At 51.4% G+C, this 20,563-nt stretch overlaps 11 protein-coding genes across 11 annotated transcripts; 3 read left to right on the top strand and 8 right to left on the bottom strand.

The window, feature by feature from the left end:
- Window positions 1–2,354: 2,354 nt before the first annotated feature.
- On the bottom strand, window positions 2,355–3,312 carry BDR25DRAFT_245908 (uncharacterized protein; the record flags this gene model as incomplete). The annotated part of the gene is made up of 2 exons (XM_033685910.1): window positions 2,355–3,180; window positions 3,245–3,312. 2 exons carry the CDS (start codon window positions 3,310–3,312, stop codon window positions 2,355–2,357), a joined length of 894 nt encoding a protein of 297 aa, XP_033540210.1.
- Window positions 3,313–5,001: 1,689 nt separating this feature from the next.
- On the top strand, window positions 5,002–5,617 carry BDR25DRAFT_397205 (uncharacterized protein; the record flags this gene model as incomplete). The annotated part of the gene is made up of 4 exons (XM_033698487.1): window positions 5,002–5,046; window positions 5,075–5,100; window positions 5,132–5,171; window positions 5,240–5,617. 4 exons carry the CDS (start codon window positions 5,002–5,004, stop codon window positions 5,615–5,617), a joined length of 489 nt encoding a protein of 162 aa, XP_033540209.1.
- An 18-nt stretch (window positions 5,618–5,635) lies between these two features.
- BDR25DRAFT_114197 (CFEM-domain-containing protein) lies at window positions 5,636–6,616 on the bottom strand. The gene is made up of 2 exons (XM_033683623.1): window positions 6,184–6,616; window positions 5,636–6,134 (listed from the first exon to the last, which is right to left on the bottom strand). Exons 1-2 carry the CDS (start codon window positions 6,262–6,264, stop codon window positions 5,655–5,657), a joined length of 561 nt encoding a protein of 186 aa, XP_033540208.1. The 5' UTR covers window positions 6,265–6,616; the 3' UTR covers window positions 5,636–5,654.
- BDR25DRAFT_397204 (uncharacterized protein) lies at window positions 6,340–7,308 on the bottom strand (the record flags this gene model as incomplete). The annotated part of the gene is made up of 5 exons (XM_033698486.1): window positions 6,340–6,414; window positions 6,478–6,697; window positions 6,742–6,825; window positions 6,882–6,957; window positions 6,982–7,308. Coding segments are annotated over 5 exons (780 nt in total), but the record flags the coding sequence as incomplete, so codon positions are not given.
- Window positions 7,309–7,337: 29 nt separating this feature from the next.
- On the top strand, window positions 7,338–8,264 carry BDR25DRAFT_362904 (uncharacterized protein; the record flags this gene model as incomplete). The annotated part of the gene is made up of 7 exons (XM_033696647.1): window positions 7,338–7,357; window positions 7,390–7,625; window positions 7,676–7,765; window positions 7,805–7,831; window positions 7,869–7,945; window positions 7,998–8,132; window positions 8,253–8,264. 7 exons carry the CDS (start codon window positions 7,338–7,340, stop codon window positions 8,262–8,264), a joined length of 597 nt encoding a protein of 198 aa, XP_033540206.1.
- A 25-nt stretch (window positions 8,265–8,289) lies between these two features.
- On the bottom strand, window positions 8,290–9,952 carry BDR25DRAFT_362903 (uncharacterized protein; the record flags this gene model as incomplete). The annotated part of the gene is made up of 11 exons (XM_033696646.1): window positions 8,290–8,403; window positions 8,430–8,481; window positions 8,513–8,557; window positions 8,584–8,689; window positions 8,744–9,023; window positions 9,048–9,288; window positions 9,332–9,464; window positions 9,489–9,559; window positions 9,596–9,624; window positions 9,672–9,859; window positions 9,937–9,952. The coding sequence occupies 11 exons, from the start codon at window positions 9,950–9,952 to the stop codon at window positions 8,290–8,292; spliced, it is 1,275 nt and encodes a 424-aa protein (XP_033540205.1).
- A 45-nt stretch (window positions 9,953–9,997) lies between these two features.
- Window positions 9,998–11,659, top strand: BDR25DRAFT_245872 (WD40 repeat-like protein; the record flags this gene model as incomplete). The annotated part of the gene is made up of 4 exons (XM_033685907.1): window positions 9,998–10,535; window positions 10,589–10,628; window positions 10,680–10,806; window positions 10,871–11,659. The coding sequence occupies 4 exons, from the start codon at window positions 9,998–10,000 to the stop codon at window positions 11,657–11,659; spliced, it is 1,494 nt and encodes a 497-aa protein (XP_033540204.1).
- Window positions 11,660–11,735: 76 nt separating this feature from the next.
- BDR25DRAFT_114175 (uncharacterized protein) lies at window positions 11,736–12,655 on the bottom strand. The gene has a single exon (XM_033683622.1). It carries the CDS (start codon window positions 12,313–12,315, stop codon window positions 11,812–11,814), a length of 504 nt encoding a protein of 167 aa, XP_033540203.1. The 5' UTR covers window positions 12,316–12,655; the 3' UTR covers window positions 11,736–11,811.
- Window positions 12,656–12,995: 340 nt separating this feature from the next.
- Window positions 12,996–15,731, bottom strand: BDR25DRAFT_245772 (P-loop containing nucleoside triphosphate hydrolase protein; the record flags this gene model as incomplete). The annotated part of the gene is made up of 3 exons (XM_033685902.1): window positions 12,996–13,975; window positions 14,183–15,272; window positions 15,321–15,731. 3 exons carry the CDS (start codon window positions 15,729–15,731, stop codon window positions 12,996–12,998), a joined length of 2,481 nt encoding a protein of 826 aa, XP_033540202.1.
- A 786-nt stretch (window positions 15,732–16,517) lies between these two features.
- BDR25DRAFT_320049 (uncharacterized protein) lies at window positions 16,518–17,333 on the bottom strand (the record flags this gene model as incomplete). The annotated part of the gene is made up of 2 exons (XM_033691875.1): window positions 16,518–17,104; window positions 17,159–17,333. 2 exons carry the CDS (start codon window positions 17,331–17,333, stop codon window positions 16,518–16,520), a joined length of 762 nt encoding a protein of 253 aa, XP_033540201.1.
- A 510-nt stretch (window positions 17,334–17,843) lies between these two features.
- On the bottom strand, window positions 17,844–18,619 carry BDR25DRAFT_384657 (uncharacterized protein; the record flags this gene model as incomplete). The annotated part of the gene is made up of 2 exons (XM_033697894.1): window positions 17,844–18,576; window positions 18,611–18,619. 2 exons carry the CDS (start codon window positions 18,617–18,619, stop codon window positions 18,025–18,027), a joined length of 561 nt encoding a protein of 186 aa, XP_033540200.1. The 3' UTR covers window positions 17,844–18,024.
- Window positions 18,620–20,563: the final 1,944 nt, after the last annotated feature.

Here is a 20,563-nt window from a genome sequence, read left to right as displayed (position 1 = left end):
AAAAATGTGTATCAGTATATACGTAGCCTGTAACAAAATAACGGCACAAGATTCGAGGGAATAGAGTGAAGGGGTGTGGTGAGAATTCTGGGACAGAGATTTTTGAGAGAGTTGCTGGAGAGGATTTTAAGGAAACCTCTTTTGGCCATGGCCTGAGATTTGCCCAAAATAGTGTGTTAGTCTAGTTCGTTGTGCGCCGTCAATGCTAACTAGGCTTGAGATCTTCGTTCTCCGATTTATCTCCCCAGCTGCATTTTCATGGATACTCCTTTGCCCATACTCCCTTCGGTGCCCAGGCTCGGAAAATCTTCCCACCATATTGGTTTCAAAGTTTCTTCCTTTTAGCCTCCGATGTCCGGTCCCTGGATCCTGAGTCAGCAAACTTAGGCCCCGAGTTCGAATAAGCAGCCAGACTTCATGTGGAATGCTATGCGAAGTGCGAGATGTAGATTCTGGAGTGGAGAGGAGTGTCGTTTTTGGAGCGCGTTTCTGGGAAACGCGAATATTCGCACTAGATCAACATGGAACAAAAAATTAGAATGCTCTTTGAGAATCGTGACTGTTTTTAACTAAGTAGCAGCTAATTAAGCTTGTTATATGCAGAGCAGGGTTAGGTTTTCGACACCGGCTACACTTTCTAAGCATTCATCACTGATAAAGTGAAGATCGAAAGCAAGCAGTATTCGAGCATTTCACCGCCACTACTCTAACTATTTTCTCTGTAACAGCACTCCCAATGCAATCTCTTAACCTACACCACCTACTCCCTTTCCAAAACCCCTCTATCTCCCTGTCATAACCTTAGTACTCTCCTTCTCTTATCTCAACTCTGCTCATCCAACTATACATTCAGCCCCACCCCGTCTTTAGCCGATAAGACAGCCCTTTGTAAGCACTCTATTTGTATTCTCAGCATTACTTACCTTTCCTAGAAGGGCTTCCAATGATGATGTACCACATTGGGAAAATGGCGGTTTAGTGAGCTGGTGTAAGCAGTTTTTTGTTGTACGGTTTCATGAAGAATAGATTTGTGAAGCGGGCTTGGGGCTACAGCATGTCCGGCGATTCTGCGAGATTTTGCGAGATGCAGGGTCACTTTCCTGTGCAGAATACTAGGGGCCTGGAGGCGGTTTGTAAGGCTACCTATTTGTAGTATTGAGAGGGTGGATTTAAAGGAATAATATTTGAGATAGAGGCTACATGCAGTCTCACCAAGATCTAATGAAATTCCCTATTGGAGAATGGAGACAGGAAAAAAGAGAGGAGACTGATACCGCTGAAAGGTGACGAATGCGTATGCTAACAATGAAAGGTGTCCCCAACACCCCGCGTAGTTCCTCTTAATCGTACAGAAATCTTCTACAATGAAGTGTCAACTTCGTCAAAGGGTATCGTGTCTCTCATACAGCGCTTTCCAAGCGCGTCTATATCACCGTCTCATAAATGTCCGCATCAGATTTGGAAACTCACCACCTCACCCACTCAACGCTCTCATCCCAATCTCCATCCACCCCATTCAATCGCTGCAAAATCACCAACTTTGCCGTCCTCCTCATTTTATCGATATCAGTACCGACGCTATGTATTCTAATATACTCAGGGATATTCTCAGGCTTCTTGATACTCTCAGGCGGTGGATCTTGCTCATAGGGTTGCATCTCCTCAATCTCAACGATGCGCTTAGCGATAGTTGCTTGAATGGGGCCGATCCACACACCTTCTTGTATGGAAGATTCAAGAAGTGAGATCGCGCGGCGTCGAAGCAGACTATCTCGCGATTTGAGAACCGTCCAGTAGAGGGAAAATATCACACCGTTGTCGAGAAGGAAGAAAGGCCGGCTACGAAGTTTGAGGAGTCCGGTTTGCATTGGATGGAACTTGGCGTCTTTGCTTTGCGATCGTGCTTGCGACTCACTCGCAGCTGGAGTAGATGGGTTTCTGGTGGAACCTGAGGGCTCGGGAGACATTGAGGATTCGGAGGAAGTGAAGCTCTCTTCGTCACTGGCGCAGGGCCGTCCCTGTAGTTCTTCGGTGTAGTTGACAATATCTTCAAATGCCCACTGGTAGTCATCAAGAAGACACTCTTCGACGTGGAGACTGCTTTCTAATAAAGTGAGGCCTGTCCTGTTGTGTATTCGCATAAGAGTAAGCTTGTCGTGGTCGTGCTGTTCGCAGGAGTTTAGAAGAGGCTGAACGGCGATTTCCCACCGCATGAGCTCGTCGCATAGAACCATCTTCTGAGCAAGTACATCCACTGGTATTGGCCTGACTAGCTGATGGCGATAGGCATCAGAGTTCCAATGCATGAAGCTGTTAATGTTATGAGTTGCGTATTTTGTCAAAGACAGTCAAACTTACTGGTGAATGCGATTCGCCATCAATAGCAGTGAATTACAGGCATCAAGGATCGATGCAAAGCTAAAGAGTTCAGGCTCGTCGATTTGGATATGCTTTGAAGGATGCCACACGATTGGCACCAAGCGTTCGCTGGAGGGTTTCCGCCCCAATACCAAGGAAGCTTGTATGTCAAGGCGAGCGAACATGGGAATGATCTCCTCTGATAATCGAATCTCTGGCTCGGACTGTATCTTCTTCCAAGGGCTCGGACTTCCTGGTGTCAAAGACTGGCCCATCTTTGCTTGCGCTTCCCTAACTATTTTTAGACATCCATCCAGGTGGTTCAATGCCGCAATGTTGTTCCCTCGTAATATCTCAATAGATATGAATAGTAGGCCGCAGATTAGAGCGCGCATCCGCGAATCCTGGGCATCGTTTGAAGTTTCTTTGATGAGGTTGCGGATCGCTTTGCTGTAATGCTGAGCAGCGTATGCATACTGTGGTGCCTTTGCTGCAACCGTCAAACTATCTTTAAAATCCTCGTGAGAGCAAGCTAGCGCAATGACGGCATGGCGGACTGCTGCCGATGAATGAGCTTCGTTTAAGACTAACGTTCCCCAGAAGCCTCCCTCGAAAAACCAGGACAGCTCGTAAACAGCCATGGACCGAAAGTAATCAAAATGGCGTCGACTTCGATCATCCTCGAATACATCTGTTATCGGGGCTGGAGGGGCAACAATAACGACCCATTCGTGACTGTTCTTGTACCCTTCGCACTTTCGACCAGTACTTAAACATTTTTGACAAGCAGGTCTTTGCTCATCGCATTTGACTCGTCGAGCCCTTTATCCAAATTTGAATATCAGTACGATGCCAAACAAATGGCTCAACGGGGCGTTTCACTTACTTGCAGGTATGGCATCCTGTCCGCACTTTGGGATGACTAGCCCTAGTTCGCTTCTTCTTTTCCTGCATTATTCGTATATTTCTTCAAACCGAGACTCAACCTTAGAAAAGGTCTAGGCCGCCACGAGGATTGAAAGAGCCTCATATACAACTCACGAGCTTGAGGGCTTAGGTTAGCCAGGGCCACAGGGTGAACACCACCTGGTCGCTGAATAAGTGATGAATTCACATCAGAGAAGCTCAGTTCTCAAGGTAAGGCGTCCAACAGCCACAGGAGAGCTGCTCTGTGCTCAGCAGCAACCATGCTAGCGGGACGATAGCGAGAACCTAGCCTTGCCAAACGAACTGCGGAGACTGCGGTAGTAGCAAGCGGGAGGGAACATGTATAGTGGTTGCAGTCAACTTTTTGCGACTTACTCATCAAGCCACGGGGACGCCAGCCCCCGGAAGGGAAATGAAGTACGACCAGACCAATCACGGCTCTCGCATAAAGAGTTTCCTTCCTGGACGAAGAAAGTGCTTGGGACCGCTTCAACGGGAATTGGATGTCAGTGCGATTACAATGACCCCGACACTTTCGGTCAGAATTGAAAGAGCCCCAGGAATCATCCGAGAAAGACGGCTCGGCGTGCTCAAAATAGTCAGATCGTACGAATCAGCCCGTCTATTAAAGTCATAGATTCACGTCATTGGAAGTCAATCGTGTCTAAGAAGGAGTTAGGATTCCGCAGGGCTGAAGTCTAGTCGATATGATTGAACAAAATTGTCTTGGTGGCTGAGAGAAACGGTCGGCACCTAGCTGCGCCGGCCGATTGCTGCGCAGAAGAGTTGCCATTTTAAGTAAATCTTCATGGCACAAGATGCACTGAGCAATGTGCTCCAGGCCTAAAGGTCTGCATACAATCGTGGTGCATGAAAGGCTGAACAGGATAGGAGGTTGACAATTGGTCATCTTGCTGCATTCTAAAATTGTTCGCCGTTGAGTAAGAAAACCTTAAAATATGCTTAATTTTAGCAGGTATTCCCAAAGATAGACAGATTTAGGAGCCTGGGGCAGAAACTTCAGGTTGTATGGGTAACATAACCTCACCACGAATTCTTACTTCATGGAATCGATACGCACTCGGTCTCTCCGTAAAGCTGAAGGATGTCTCCAACTTCACGGAAGCCTGTTGAATTCGTCCCCTGTCCACGACAAACTTGGATTGTCAAGTGCTAACAATCTCCTGAAGCAGACAAGCTCCGCTTGGCAATGGCTTCAACAACGCATTAGAAGCGAGTGAATAATCAGCAATCCAAGAATTGTATCTTGAAGAATCGTTCTGAGACTTCTATAAGTATGCTTTGGTGATAGATCCGCCTATGAAAGTCCCGGAAAGGGATTGCTTTACCTATCCGGCACTTGTGCTGACATAAGGTCACATAATGCGCGACGCTTGAGATTGAGTTTGTTTCATTCAAGCCTTGAAAATCCCTAGGTCTCCTCGGACGCTAGCCCGAGCAGAAGGATCTACGCCGATAGTGCAATCGGGAGTGGTGAGATGACGAGAGAGGCCGTCGAGCCACTGGAGCGCCACGCATTCGCCACGGGAGAATAACTGCTTACACAAAGTGGCACAGCGGATGAAAAGGCTTCCGGCGAGTGCAGACTCGTAATTGCAAGTTGGTAAATGATGAGGAACCGCATCCATCGGGAAGCGCATCACGACAACCTTGGTAGGTTCCCCTGGGAATATTCGTCCTGTCCACTGTGCCAAGATGAAATATTGGACCACTCTCCACATAAATGCCCATCCGGATCATGTATTGGCCGTACAGGTGCGTGAAGTAGGTTGAGGAGAGCTCTTTCGTTTCATCGTATCAAATTCGCTCCAATCCCCTCCGTCAGAAACACCATCTCGAATCTTGTTATCTCTGACCTAACCCCAGTACAAAGCTGGCCAAGGCCCTAAACCTCAACGCTCGGCTGACCGTTTCAGAACCATGGATTTCCTAGAAGCTTGATGTGACAACCATCAATGTGAAACGGCGACGCGTTGATCAATTGACATCACACGATCACAGTCCTCCACTCTCGAAACTACCGAGCTTCACTGTTGACATCATGTTTCGAACCTTCCTAGGTAAATCAAGGAAACGTGACGGGTTCGACATCATTGTTCATAGCGAAGGCCGAGAGGGAATGAAGTCTGAAGCACGAATGCATAGCATTATTATTTCCTCCTCGGTGTATAGTACAGCAAATGAGGTTCTCGTCTCTCATCCCCAAACCCCAAACCCCAACCCTAAACCCCAGCATTACGGACCTCAATCATCACATCTCCAGACGCTTCTTTTTGATACCCGATCAAAACCCTATTCCCAATTGCCGTGACCGATGCATTATGAGATGATCAAGAGAAATTGGCAATCTACAAAGCAAGGAAAGCCAAAGCAGCGGCACCGAGGATGCCAGCAGCTTGGGTAGCATGAGCAGCACCACCAGTAAACTGAGACACGGTGGGAGTAGCAGTAGCAGTTGCGTTGGAGGAAGCGGTGACCAAGATAGAGGAGGCGGCGGAGCTGGCAGCGGAGCTGGCAGCATTGGTTGTAGGAGCAGCGCTGGTGGGAGCAGCGCTGGTGGCCGGGGTAGAGCTAACAGGAGCAGATGAAGGAGCAGCAGAGCTGGATGGAGCAGCAGAGCTGGGGTTGGGAACCGTGATTGGGACACCAGCGTCTTTGCAGGTACCCTCAACTGCCGTGATGACCTTGGCCTGGTCATCCGCATTGCATGCCTTTTGCACACAGGGAGTGACTGAGGCGAAGAGGGAGTCGCTCTTCTTGCAGTGGCAGGCGAAGTCAGTCAAGCTTGAACATCCATCACTAGACAGGGTGTTGACGAAGCAGGTCAACTGTAACAATGTTAGCTATAGGGCCGACCTTACTACAGAGTAAACATACGGCGCAAGAGGGGATGTTGTCAAGCTGGGCAGTGGCAACGGAGGCCAGAGCAAGAATGGCGGCGGCGGCGAAGGTCTTCATCTTGACAAAGCTATTGGGATTGCTGGAGAGCCGAGTTGAGCGAGCGATCGAATTCGGTTCGAGGAATATTGATACAGAGGGTCAAGCGTAGAAACGACTGTGTTTAGAGGATCTGGGGCGTGCTGATTGTCTAGGGAGGACAAAGGAGGTCTTTAAATATCGGAGTCGCCCTAGAGGGAAGCTCATCAGGCCAGGGGCATATTTCGGCTTCACATGCGGAGCTTCAACAGGGTTTCCAAGTTCTCGGAGCCAGCGAGATGCTGGAATGCTAGTGGTTCCCGCCGCAGCACTATGGGGCTGGAAGGTTTGCTTGTCCAGCTTGGTTGCATCCCCGCAGAGCTTCGAAATGAGAGGCGTAGATCGTGCAGGACGAATTGCCATCCAAGTCCATGTTCAGGGAAGTTGTCGATGAACTCTCCTGCGTGAATTATTGCTTCGGACCGCGGTCAGGCGGTGTGCAGGCCACGATTGGCTGACGAGACATTCTCGTTACGTTGAAAAGCTGTGCCGCAGACCGTGAAAAGAGATGGGCAACGGCGTAAGCCCTGGAAGCGGAATTAGCTTGATCCCCAGACGCCACTCTTCTTAACTATTGGTTAGGAATTGCCGATCGCCACACCACGACTCCGGAAGCCAACCAAATCCGGCATGAGCAGCGCCGCATGGCCGCCAGAAGAATCTGGGGTTTGTGGCCTTGCATCGGAATCACGCGCGAACAATGAGACTAATGATGAGAGCTCTCTTCTCTCCAGAAAACCATATGGCGCACATGGAAACAAGGGATTGGCAGAAGAGAAGAGAATAGTGGAAATAACGACGAAACACAACCAAGTGGGAGAAGGTTTGGGCCTTGCGTTGTGAAGTATTAGGTTGAGTGAAGACATCCAACCGTCCCTGTCTATTCTTCCGACGGAATTGTCCAATAAGCCCAGACGCAAGTGCTAGAGGAGGCCGAGGAGCCAGCTTCATTTGGACCTTGTGCAGGGTCTTCCACCATTCAGAAGATTGAACCGCTGTCCAGACAAGACCGCTACGACGTTGCATTCGGGGAGTCTAGCCGAATCTGAGTGTTCATGTTCGGTGCGACCAGCCGGTCGCTGCCAGGCCCTCCGGTTCGCGCGTGAGGGTACCTGCGTTTGCATCGTGTAATATGGGGGAATTTCCTGAAGGCGAAAGATCTTTCGCATGGGTTTCTGAGTGGAATCGATTCTGCAGCATCGAAATCTGTACATATAGAACTAGCTCATCCTTTCTATCCGGAGGAGCCACGATTTTGACATTGTGTTGCAAGTTTCAACAACCTAGATCAACCATTGCGACCGGGTCGGCTCTCAAACACTTCCTCGGCTGCATGTGCTTGTGTTTGCAGCGAACAACCTAGTGCATGAAATCTGGGGAAATGAACATGCAGTCAGTAATCGGCCGGAGATGGCTCTCATCCCCGAACAGAAAGGACAAATCGAAGAAAATCTGCGGGGAATCCTAGAGATTCAAGAGTTGAGTACCAATTAGGGCCCCTAGAAGAAGAGCCCGTTGTCAGCTCCCGGGGTTTCTCGCTTTTGGAAAGGTGGACCTAGGACTCTTCTAAGAGGGACGTGGACAAGGTAAGCTGAAATTGAATACTCATGTACTGAAGAGAACAAAGACTAAAGCCGCAAATATAGATGAGAAACACTTGCCTGTTCCTGCCCACTTTTACCTTGCAATTCAGGTACAATCCTCCGACCGACCAGTGCATCGCGCGATCAAAATCCCGCCGAGACTCAGTTCCTCAGGTTCTGGATAATATGCAAGCTGGCGGCTTTGAGGAATATAAATTACTAGAACGAGTCTGGTGTTCAAACGAGGGCCAGCTGTCTTCAGACAATGTGTCCTCTTACCCTATGGGAGGGATAATATTCTTGTCTAGGCCGAGATAGTAAGTAAGCTCATGCTTTGAAGTATAATTGGTTAACGCGGGTTTCCTACGGACTTGCGGGGAGGATTAGGAACTTACATGAACTTGATCGAAGAAGATTCCTTTGCTTATCGCAAGTTCGTGATCGAAACGTCCCGGTCGGAAGCCGCGAGGATAGAGCAGGCGAAGATACAGAGAACGCACGAGATCTCAAGATGTATTTGCCCCACTTTGTGGTTCATCTGTCATCCCAACGCATATCCCATACATGGTAGAACATGTACACCTTAAGGAAACTGGAAAAGATAAAAGATGGGAGCCTGGAAACAATTTCTAAACGTTGGCGCTGACCGTTGAATTCCGTTGATAGATTCAGCGGGAAGGATTTGCCGAGAACTTCCCTTGCCATTGTGCATTCTCACTCGGTTGAATTTGAAGAGAGGAAGAATGCTGCGGAAAAGGAACCAACTCTACTTCGACCCGTCATGGTATAGTGTTCAAAGAGTCGAGGGAATTTGAAGCTTGCGACTCGAGGACGCCAATATAGACTGACTGCTGGCTTTACAGAATGCTATCTGGTACAGCGGTTTCGAAAGAAGTGGTATCGAAATTCACAGTAAATCCTCAATATTAGCAAGGTCAAGCCATTGAGATCCCACTCGGAGTTTCGGCACTGCACAAATTCATCAACGATGTGCCTCTGGCAATTTATTCCGGACCAGCCCAAGGGCGCAGCAAGAGTGTCGTGCCCCTCCATGTTCGATCCGGGACTTCCGAAAGGAATTGTGTCGGCCAAAAGAACCACATTCTGTGGTTGAACGCGAGACACAGGGTTCGGGATACAGCGGAGTGCCGGTGCATTCTATCCAGGTTCGTTGGGGGATACAAGCTGGAGAAAACTTGGTGGGGTATTGGGTGCAAATCGCGAGATGGAATCCGGACTCTGAAGCGTGGCTGAGCACGTTACGTGTCGTCCATTCGTGTAGAGTCTGCCCAAGTGGCACGTACTCAAACATCCGAAGGAGAGACATTCGTACTGAAGATTCCGCGTTGCTGGGACATGTTGGACATGATCAGCACTCGCATTTCGAGATTTGGAATGTTGAACCGGAGCTATGGTAACAAGACTATGTTGAGCACGATGACGAATGTAAAAACTCAGAGGGGAACAATGAGGTAAGAAGCACTTGGAGTACTCTCGCATGCAGAACTGGATTGAGTTCAAAGAGAGTCAGGATGGTTGAGTTGGCGACATCTGGTGAGTTACCTTGCCAGGCGTTTTGGCACTGCTGCGAAGATGACGCTTAGAAGAAATTCTACAGATAACCAGCTGCCAAGGAATCAAGGTTCCCTAGACTGAGAACACTCCTTGAAAAGGGGAAATTCCTGCCATTTTGACTTTATTCTTCTTTTGTTCGATACCATGGTGTGAACTAGGCCGAGTGGGAAAGGGTAAAAAAAGTCTATGGGCAGTGATGAGGAAGGGTCATTTAGAGTTTTATGATAAGACGATATTATGGTTCAAGCGAGAGCAATAGTGAAAAAGGCATTCACCATGAGAGAAGTGATGATGAAATCGAGTGAACACTGCTGCGCACATTTCATTTATGCCAAGAGATAAGATCTCGGCAGATAGTAACGCCGAATCCGAGACGCGCTGGTGAAATGTTCTTGAACTCACGTCGACAACGACAACCGCTCAGTTCATTGCGACACCCCCTTCCTTTTAACGATTGCCTTTAACGTCTCAGGTTCGCACTAATTTAACAGCGGACTGGATAATTCAACCATTCGGATATCCACCCTCTCACCACTATGGCGGAAACTCAAGCTTCCATGACAAACTCAGCGGTTCCGACCTCTACAGAACAGCTCGTCCGCAACTCCGCGAAACGAACGAGAGAGATATTTGCCGCCGATTTTGCGTCCCCGATTGCCCTCGAACACTCCTCCAACAAAGTCTTCTCTATCAGCCCGACCACAACAGCTTCCGGGGAGCTTGTGGACCAGATCAATGTCGCAACGCGGATACGTAACGAATATGAGCACGTACGAGAACTACCACCTGCGCTCGCAGCGAAGATGGCAAGCGCCGCTTCTACGGCTGCAGAGCGGCGGAAAAAGTTGAAGAACGCGGCTTCGAACGAAGAACAGCCTTCGGACCCGAAGATGCGCAAGATGATTGCCGGAGTTTCTGAGAAAGTGGAGCAGGCAAAGTCTGCGCAGACCATGGCATTGACGTTGCGGGCTGGCGGGAAGGGCGCGGCCCCGAATGCGACAGGACCGACTCCAATGAGAAACACACCATCCTCTGCGCTGGTGAGGAAGGAGACGGTGAGGCAGGTTAGGCCGGATTGGCATGCGCCGTGGAAGGGTAAGTGCTGCCTGTATATTGCGAGGTTGATTAGTTGCTAATAGTACGCGTAGTCATGAGAGTCATTAGCGGGCACATGGGTTGGGTGAGGTCGTAAGTCGTCCCGCATTCTCTAAATGCTGTGACACTGCTAACACGTTACAGGCTAGCTGTGGAACCAGACAATCAGTGGTTTGCAAGTGGTGCAGCCGACCGGACAATCAAAATCTGGGACCTGGCGAGTGGTCAGTTGAAGTTGACTTTGACCGGTCACATTTCAGCTGTACGCGGTGTAAGTTACGAAACTCCCCCCATAACCCTCCATTCCGGTTAACGCTAATCTATGCGGGACATAGCTAGCGGTATCGCCACGGCATCCCTACCTCTTTTCTTGCGGTGAGGACAAGATGGTGAAATGCTGGGACCTGGAGACGAACAAGGTCATTCGGCATTATCACGGCCATCTTAGCGGAGTTTATACGCTGGACCTCCACCCAACCCTGGACGTCCTCGTCACGGGAGGACGAGACGGCGTGGCCCGAGTGTGGGACATGCGAACCCGAACCAACATCCACGTTATGGGCGGTCACAAAGGCACAATAGCAGACCTAAAATGTCAAGAAGCAGATCCACAAGTTATCACCGGCTCCATGGACTCCACAATACGACTATGGGACCTTGCTGCAAACAAGACACTCTCAGTTCTCACCCACCACAAAAAAAGTATCCGAACCTTGACTCTCCATCCCAAGGAATTCACCTTCGCATCCGGCTCCACGCAATCCATCAAGCAATGGAAATGCCCCGAAGGCGCCTTCATGCAGAACTTTGAAGGTCACAATGCCATCATCAATACGCTCTCCGTTAACGAAGACAACGTCATGTTCTCCGGTGGCGACGATGGCACAGTGGCGTTCTGGGATTGGAAGACAGGCCATCGCTTCCAGGAAACGCAAAGCATCGCCCAACCGGGTTCACTGGACGCTGAGGCGGGCCTCATGTGTTCGACGTTTGACCGGACCGGCCTCCGTCTCATTACTGGAGAAAGCGACAAGAGTATTAAAATCTGGAAGCAAGATGAAGACGCGACAGAAGAAAGCCATCCACTAGACTGGAAACCATCGTTAGGGAGGCAGAAATTCTAAGGATATCGCGGAAGCGGCAACGGAGAGAGATACCACCAACATATCACGGCGCCATCTTTCGTACCCGTACATACGTATCTACGTCCGTACTTTGTAAAGAAAACCTGCGAGAGTATCCCCGAAGGGAAAACGAAGGGTCCCACTACTCTGCTTCACCCTGCAGGGACAAAAGCTCGCGAATGGGGAGTTCCATACGAGATCCCCAGACGGAGGCGTTGCAAGTAAGAATCCTGGCGCCAGATTTTAAGCATACTATGATCCTTCTTGATCCTTCTGCCTGCCCTACGTCTTGAAAAAGAGTTTTGTAAAATGCCAGGGCCAAATTCTGCTCTGCCAATTGTATTGTCCGTCGGCGAAGTTCTGCTGAAACAGAGACGGAGACGGAGACGGATCTCTCTGCCTTTGTGGCGTGTGGGAGTTGGTGGACCTCTTTCCCAAAGGCGTCCTTGGTAGATAGGCGAGGTCGAGGGGACCTCGGGAGGGGCGGGAAGTGGGTATTCGGCCCCCTTCCAATAGTATCCTTCCATAGATGTATCCGTAGACTGCTCCTTACCAAGATATCGATCAAATCGAGTGAAAGGAATATTGTCATGCTTGCTTGTCGCAGTATGATATGATACCAGCCAGACTGGAATATAGCTGAAACAAAGGCTCATCAGTGCGCAACCACCATACCTGCTGCAAAGTCCTGACAAATCCCCTCTCTCATCCCACAATTTGCGACGAGGCGTTCGTTAAATCCGTATTTCTTCTCTTCCCTTCTCAAGCAGGTCCCCACACGGAAAGTTCCAGCCAGCGCAATGCGATCCCATGTCCTGTCTGTCCTATCCTGTGCCTTGATCCCAACGAGTTCGATGCGATGCATGACAGGGACGTTGCACAACGTTCCAGAAGTCGAAACGAATGTTTCTAGCGCACGGACTGGGAGGGGGATTGGATGTTGGAATTTGGGAGGGGGAGGCGGGCTCGGATCACACGCATTGTCCGGACAGATCACGAATACGATGGACAAAGGATTACAGCAGTGGAAGAAGTCACGCGGCCGATTGCGATATGTTCTGGTTCAGGCTATCTGGGAGATCGCAAGGCAGGAATTTGAAATCTGGGAACGAGCTTGATAAGTTGGGAGGCGTTCGAAGTTCATTCGAAGCTTCGTTTCCGGCCAATCAATGCATTTCATGGGTGTGGGAGGCTGGCTATATCGCAGGTTGCATATATGCCGCCCGCAAACCCCTCCTCCGCGGCGTCCTCATTCTTGAGGTTGGAGCTGGAGCTGGAGCTGGACCTAGAGGGCAGGATAATCTATTTGGTGGTTGTGATATGTGTGTGACCGTTTTTAGGACCCCAAGCCCAGCCCCTTTACTTGGTCGTCGTCTCCCAGCGCAAGACGCACCTCGTCGTCTGCAACTCCCAACCTGACTCGTCCGACTCTCTCGCCATGGCGCGCCTCGACGCCTATGATGCCCGCTTCTGCCAGTTCCATGGCTGCAGCACCAAGGCCCAGTGGCCTAGCTGCTTTGCTTGCGTCGGTTTGATGTCTTGAGCTGTGGACGCTCGTGCCTCCTCGCGATGTTGAAGTTGATGTGGACGCGGCCTGTGTCGTTCTCTGTGTGTGGTGGAGCTGCTGCTCCTGCACGGCGCCACTATTCAACCCCATTAATCCTTCAGCAGCACTTCTCCTCTCCTCATCTCCCGCGTCCGATGAAAGCAGATAGTCATGCACAGGCAGCAGCTGGCTCATCAATCCCAACCTTCGGGCTTCCTCAACAACTTCTCCCAGCACGGCTTCTCCAATTCCCGTCCGTCGGATCCGCGCCAAGAGCGCAGCGAGGAAGACCTTGGAAGCCAGTGGTAGAGCCCGCAGGGCTTGCTGCAGGGGGCTACTCGTGGCCTCATAGATAGCCTGTTTGATCGTCGCTATCGTCACGATACTTTTCCCTGCTACCACACCTCCGGTTGGCCCTATCGCACGTTTTGGCAATATACCGTCCGAGTCACCGGCTTTGCTCAAAGGCCGATCACCTCTTCCTGATGCGGCTTTGCCTATGCTCCGGCCAGTCCTGCTCGGAGTTGACGGCTGTGCCACTTCTTGACTCTCGGCTTCTCGTGCAATTGCTTCTGTTTCGGCGATTTCAACAGCGCGTCTACAAATATCTAAAGCACGCCGTGCGTCGCCGCTCACGGCCGCAACTTTGCGTGCGGCGAACTGGACAGCGTCCGGATGGACAATGTTGCCGGGGACGCCCTCGAGTCGGGATTGAATAATTAACATTAATTGGTCGTGCGTATAACCTGGGAAGGTGATACGCGTAAGTCCTGAATGGGGCGCGTGTTAGCCTTGCTAAAAAAGTGTCCGAAGGATCCCGCACTAGCGGAGACTCCTTCTGCAGCAATATGTTGCAACGAAGTGAATTGATAACGTATGTGTGGTTCGTTTGTTTGAGGGGATATTGAAGGGGAGTGCATATGGGGCGTCTGCACGCGTTGGAGCGGCGGAGCTGAAGGATTGAGACCCTAGCTTACCTAGGCGGCTACTAATTTTGTTACTCAAAGTTCGTTCTGGCAAATCCATAGTGTTTGCGACCGCTAGCACAATTAATCTACTGTGCCGCAGTCCAGGCCAATTGAAGAAGTTGTACATGACGGACTGATTCTTGGTGACGAGCTGGTCGAGTTCGTCCATCAAGACGACACACGGCACACGCCGTGGACTCGGGGTTGAGAACTCCCGTTCCAAGAGCTCGAGCGCGTGGGATGGGCTGAGACGATCTCCCCGCAAAGCTTGCCAGAGCAAGGAATAGGATTGGTGGGGATCTGTGACCTTCATGCCATTGATTTCGACGAAGATGAAATCATCTAACTCTTCGGCCTGGACCGAGGCGTGCAGCTGTGCCACAACTTCTCGTACGGTAGCAGTCTTGCCTGTTCCAGGTGTTCCGGATATGTAGATGCAGGAACCTGACCCATCGACGATGGCAGCTTCCAAATGACTATATACAGTCGAGAACTCTTCTTCTCTGCACGGGAGAGCGGCGGGAACAGATGAAACATGGAGTTGGTTCCTCGCAATTTGGAACGGCGAGGATAGTGCAGATGGAGACAATATACGAGTTCCAAGAGGGGTAAACTCCAATGGCTTCTTGATTACAATGCGTTTGTTTGTCGGCGTGAGGAATTTTCGGGGTGTAAGGGCTTTCCTGGCTGAAGATGGCGTAGTTGCATCATTCAATTTACGTCGCTTTCTGGGAGTCTTGGGTATTCCACCGTCATCTGATTCGGGAACGACGAAATCCCCCAAGTCCTCAGCTTCTTTTGGCGGTCGGGGCCCACGTTTTCGGGTGGCCTTGGTCTGGCTCTCAACAATTTCGGCGAGGGAGGGGATATCCTCCGGGCCAGTATAGACGTCCTCCCATTTGAACTCAGGGGTGTATGTGGTAGTGCGAGTGTTGCACCCTCTTCTGCAAACAAAGACTTTGCCGTAGTCCCTCGACGTCTTCTTTACCTGCCCATTGGGGTATTGGCGGTGAAATTCTTCGAGCGACACCACTTTCGCAGTCCCGTTGATAGTCGTCAGGGGGTTGTCGTCGAGTGCCGCCGATATGTACAACTCGTTCTGTAGAATGTTAGAAGTAGAATATTAAGGGTAGAATCCGGCCTGTACAGGTAGGAAGTCAGTCCGCTTCGTGCTCTTATTGCGGATTTCCCTTTCGGAGGAGAACCACATGAACCTTGCCATCTTCTCGTCCTCTTCTTCGTCATGGAAGAAGTCGCAAATGATGCCCACCCATGCGTGGCTGCCCTCGGCCTTAAGCAGAACTGTGTCTCCTAGCTTGCATTGGAAGTTCCCCATGCGCGCGGCGACAATCCGCCTGCCCAGCGACGCGGGCGCCGCCTTTCTCTTCTTCGAGCCACCATTCTGTGTCCCTTGTGCGGAGTTGCTGGCTTCGTATATGAACTCCCAGGGGAGGTCTTCGTACCCGAGTTCATCGTCGGAGTCTTCACGAGGAACAGCCCCCCCAGTGAGGTACTGCCGCGCCTTCTCAATCCTCGAGCGCTTTCGAATTGGAGCCATGAGCGGTGGAGGTGGTTAGAATTAAGTTTCGTGGTGCTTACGTTGGGTGGGAGAAGGCACGCGTTCCAGGCGATTGAGCTTGGCGAGCGCGATTTGTGATGACATCTCACATTCTCAAACAATGGCTCGCAACCCTAACACTTCACGGACCTCATCCCGACAACGTCAAATAAACGTCGTCGGGACCGTAACACGACGTTCACTTTTATTCGAGAAGCATCCATTCACAGTTCCAGGTGAGAATAGTCTTTGAAAGATAAGTAGTAATAATATTCATTCGCTCTCATGCTCCCAGCCAGTTCTGGTAGCCGTCCGTATGCCTTCATCAAGGCATCAATTCCTTCGCTGGGTTCTATGAGTCCCAGTCTTTCCTAAAGTTCCAAAGCGCAACAATGGCCTCCCAAGAACTTCCAGTCAAAACTCCAAACTCCAATTTGTTTCGTAAACAGGCGAAGGAGTGTTTCCATCGCTATGTCCCATCATTTAACGACCGTTCGCTGAAATGCATTACAAATAAACAAAATCAAATAGTTTACAGACGACAACGCGCCTCAGGAAGAAGAAGAAGAAGATATCGAGGCGCTGACCCTGGTCAAGCGACTCAGACAAGGTGGACTTGGTGAAGAGGAGGTGTTCGTGGCATTGAGTTGGGTGTCGTCGGGTAGCAGATTGACTCTGAAGGCGAGCCAGCTTGCGACGGTTCGAAAGAGTCGGAAAGTGGTGGTGTCTGCCACTGGTTGTCAGCGTGTGGCTCGTCGATCAAGGTCGCGCGGCAGGAATAGAGGGCTAATGTGCGTAGTAGGTCTTGCGGGGAGGGATCTTTACATGAGCACCGGCTTCCGCGTAAGAATGAGGAGGAAGATCAATAGTAGCCATCTGAGGATACCCCACGCCGAACGAGTTCATCTCATCCTCAGCGTAGAATTCGCTCTTCATTGGGTGTACGAGGCTAGGGAGCGTCGTAGGGTAGGCTGAGGAGAGCGGTGGCAGGTACGGTGTGTACATCGGCATCTCCGGAGTCGTAGTGGTGGGTATCGAATGGTAGGGCGCATGTGTTGTTGCATATGGCACCGTGTACGCAGCCGCATCTGGAGCGGGATACGTAGAATACGAGAAAGGCGGCGGGGAAGTAGACAGCTGCCGCGTGTACTGATGCGAGAACATGGCACGCTCCTCGGGTGGAGGAACGTAATGGCTTTGGATATCGGGCGTATGACGACCAAAGTCCGACTCCGATGAGGCTGGGGACGAGAATTCCTGGCGGGGCGGCGATCGATGTGGTGGTTGCAACTCTACAGGCTTCTGCTCCGGTGAAGCAGAGCTAGAGGCGGCCCGGCGTTCGAGATCTTCAAGCCTCTTTTTCAGCTTCTTGCCTGAGCGGGGTCAGTAGGCTGTGGCGACATGTACCGGCAGAACCGGGTACTCACGGTAATTGCGCTGGGCAATGCGGTTCTGTATTCTTCGGCGCTCAGCAAGATCCGAGATCTTGGTCCAATCCTCGTTGGGATTTGCGGAGGCACTGAAGGCACTTGAGGTCCCGGAGTACCGATGTGTGGTGGGTTGCGCCGTAGCATACTGCTGGTAGCTTGCGTGTCGATGCATGGTGGAAGGTGAGAGGAGGGGAGAGGGGAAGATAGTTAGTGAGAGATGCTCAAGGAAGGTGGACTCGAAGCAGATGAGATGGATAGATATATAGAGGGCGGAACGCGTCCTTAGAGATAACAATGGTGGATGGGGGGAGGATTCATGGCGTCGGGGGCAGCATGTGCCATATTTATCAATGGCTCGCACGCTGCCTCTGGATGCTTCCGCAGTCGTCCCCAGAGCAGCAAAGACATGGAAGCTCTGGCACCCCTGCTAGTGGTGGTGCCGAATCCAGAATTGCTCGAGCTGTGCATAAGGCCCCTCGCACACCCCCAGCAGGCCACGGGCCTCTTCAGCAACGCCCTGGGACTGCACGGAGTTTGGCTCGGCCGTTAGAGAGAGCACTTCCAGATTTGGGTACATAAGGCGGAGGAGCATGTATGCAACCCTGCTGCGCGGGCAAATTGGCGCTGAGGGACGCCGCCAGTTTGAGCGGCGAGGGGCCGTAAATTTGGCAGCGAGCTAGGCTCAATCCCACAAGGCTGCAGCCCTTCCAGGGAGCAGCACGCCGGCCAAAGGCTGAGCCCGCCTCTCAAACACACCCGCCGGGGCCCGCAGCTCGGACTTTAGCATGCCAGAGCCACAAGAGCGGGTCAACGGGCGTTGTATCGAAAAGAACGAAATTGGTGTATTAACAGAGGGGAGGCGGTCAGTCAGAATGCACCAGCGATGCTCGCCCGATCATGGCCCAGATAGCGCCCAGCCTCTTGGGCTTGTGGCCGCTTCGTCGCTCGGCGTCGGCACACAGTGCGATGGGAGGATGCGGCGGAACGTCTCTGTGTTCCGCTCGCCGCAGTGCGCTGTCTTGTCCGATACCCGCCCGCGAGCTCCCGGTCGTGTTGGCTACGAGTGCGGTGTGAATTGGAATTAGTGTCGCTTCATCATCACATTTCCTGCCTAGCCATTCGCGTGCTGAAGACGCGTGCTGGCTGCCATCCCATCGCTCTTTGCTCGCGCCTCGACGGGCGACCTCGCTGGCACTTTGGGGGCCGAAAGGCATCGCTGTGCCTCTGGGTGGGTAAATGAACTGCACAAAGATAGCAATCTGCCTGTTGCATTCTCTCGGCGTGCGCTCCTCGACGGGGGAATTTCCTCGCTCTTCGCATCCTGATTCCTCTGAGCGCGGCCGCCGCCGCTGCTGCTGCTGCTCGATAATCGCACAGGGCTCGAACAAATCATGGCAATCGGGTACAAAAATACGCTGGATGCCGTCATTGGACAGCCTTGACGCGTACTATCGCCATGTGTCGCGCTGCTGCCGCACTATCGTGCAGAGCAGTGCAGCAAAGAGTCCTGCTCACCGCCTAGGGCTGGCAAGGCCTTGGTGACAATGGGGGATGAAATGACGATGCGGAGATTCCAAATCGGCGGACCAAGGTCCCTAGCGCGTGGCCGCGGGACGACCGTTGAGGGCAGCGAAATACACGGACGGAGACGGCTCTGTGGCCTTGCAAAAGATGAAAGCCTGCTGGAAGCGGACATCGCTGTTCCTCACAGCGTTTTCTGCTTGGGGTCTAGCCCAAGCGACGTCGCTGCGATATCAGTGGCTCGCGACAGGTAACCCCGGTCCGTGAAGCGGTTGAGTGTGCTTGGTAAGAAGGTCTAAATTTACGTTGCACGTCTTTTCTTGAACCACAGACGAATCCCGCATCAAATTTCCATCAATGATTGAGCCATCGACTTGAGCCCCAGGGGTTCGACGAAATCAAGCGTCTGACACAGGCCATTCACCCGACCAGCCCTATGCACGGCACCCACGCTCTCCACTAGCCTTCCCGGCCATCAGCACCTTCGCCCTGCAGTCGGTGAACACCATTTACACTTCTGACCCCCGCTGGTATTCCAGAAACAGCTGGCGTCAGCGTTCCAAAAGCTTGTCTTCATGACGTAACCCTTGAAAATTACGCGGCAGCCAATCACCGCGCGATCTCGGTGTAGATTTCGAGCCGATTCTGCTCAAACCGACCATGACAAAGGCGTCCTGGACATGTACCCCAAGTTTAACTTCTGATTATTCTCCTTTGAGCGCTCCATCTCAGCATCCGGCGTGCCTTACAGCTCTGCGGCGTCTCCTGCGGCTGGCGGTGGAGGCTCAAGTTCGGAGTCACATTTCCCGCAAGCTGCGCCCTCACCAACTCCCTGCTGAGCCTCCATCAGGATTAGGATATCTACTTGACCAACATTTGCTTTTCTGGTTTGATTATACGATAACTTCGTCGTTATACTTGACTATTTCCAATCTTGTTAGTGCTTTCCCGCTTCGATTCGTCGAAGTATTTTTGCTTCATCCTGCTCGGTCCTCGGACAAGATGGTCTGAGACCATGGGATTCATCAGTAGTGTCCCGAATAGAAACACTCGCCATTCGCGGATTCTGTCCACAATCTTGACGCACACTTATTTTACTCCTCAATTGTGAAGAAATTAGAACCGTCGCGAGACCTATTCGAATACCTTTCCCCTGCTTTCGTCGGAGGTCACCAGTACGCTAATAAGGCCGTACGCACTGCCGACCGGATGCAGGTAGCGCCCAACTCCTAGGCATACTCGACACTTCCTCAATCATGCACCCTGCATGTTCGAACAATGTTGTCACCTGCGGTGTCGTGGGGGCCTGTTTCTAGAATGAATAGTTCATCCAATAAATTCAGGGAGAGGGGACAGCCAAGTGCTAAGTAGTAACAACGGCATGCCGTCCCATTGCTCCTACCGCCTCCCGTGGAAGCGCGGGAAGAGCTCAACCCCTGAGGAAACATGTCTCGGATTCATTAGCCTTCAACAATTGCGATTTGGATATTTGTAAATGATTCAGGCTCAAGGAGCAGGACCACAGAAACCGAATAAGAGGATCGGGTATTGGTGGGTATATTGAATATGGGGAGCCCCTTCAATGCCCCTGGATATATCGACTAAATGATGCGAAGCTCCATTAGCAACACTGGAACATTTGATGGCCAATTTTGATATCGGCCCTTAACACCACATCAGTGTAGGCTGAGCGGAACACGTTCACTGACTGCATCGTTGTCTCAAAGACCTAGTTGAACAACGCATCTATCTCCCGCATCACTTGAAACGGTGGCAAATTTGGCAAGCGAAAGCTCATTGGAAATGTCCCACACTCCAACATGAACATGGCCTCAAGGCCCTCTACATCCAAGGACACAGCCAGCATGAATTTCCCCGTCG

This window comes from Lindgomyces ingoldianus (genome assembly GCF_010093535.1).
Source record: "Lindgomyces ingoldianus strain ATCC 200398 unplaced genomic scaffold BDR25scaffold_60, whole genome shotgun sequence".
Taxonomy (NCBI): Eukaryota; Fungi; Ascomycota; class Dothideomycetes; order Pleosporales; family Lindgomycetaceae; genus Lindgomyces; species Lindgomyces ingoldianus.
The sequence above is the reverse complement of the archived record's forward strand: the minus strand, read 5'-3'. Positions and strand labels throughout refer to the sequence as shown.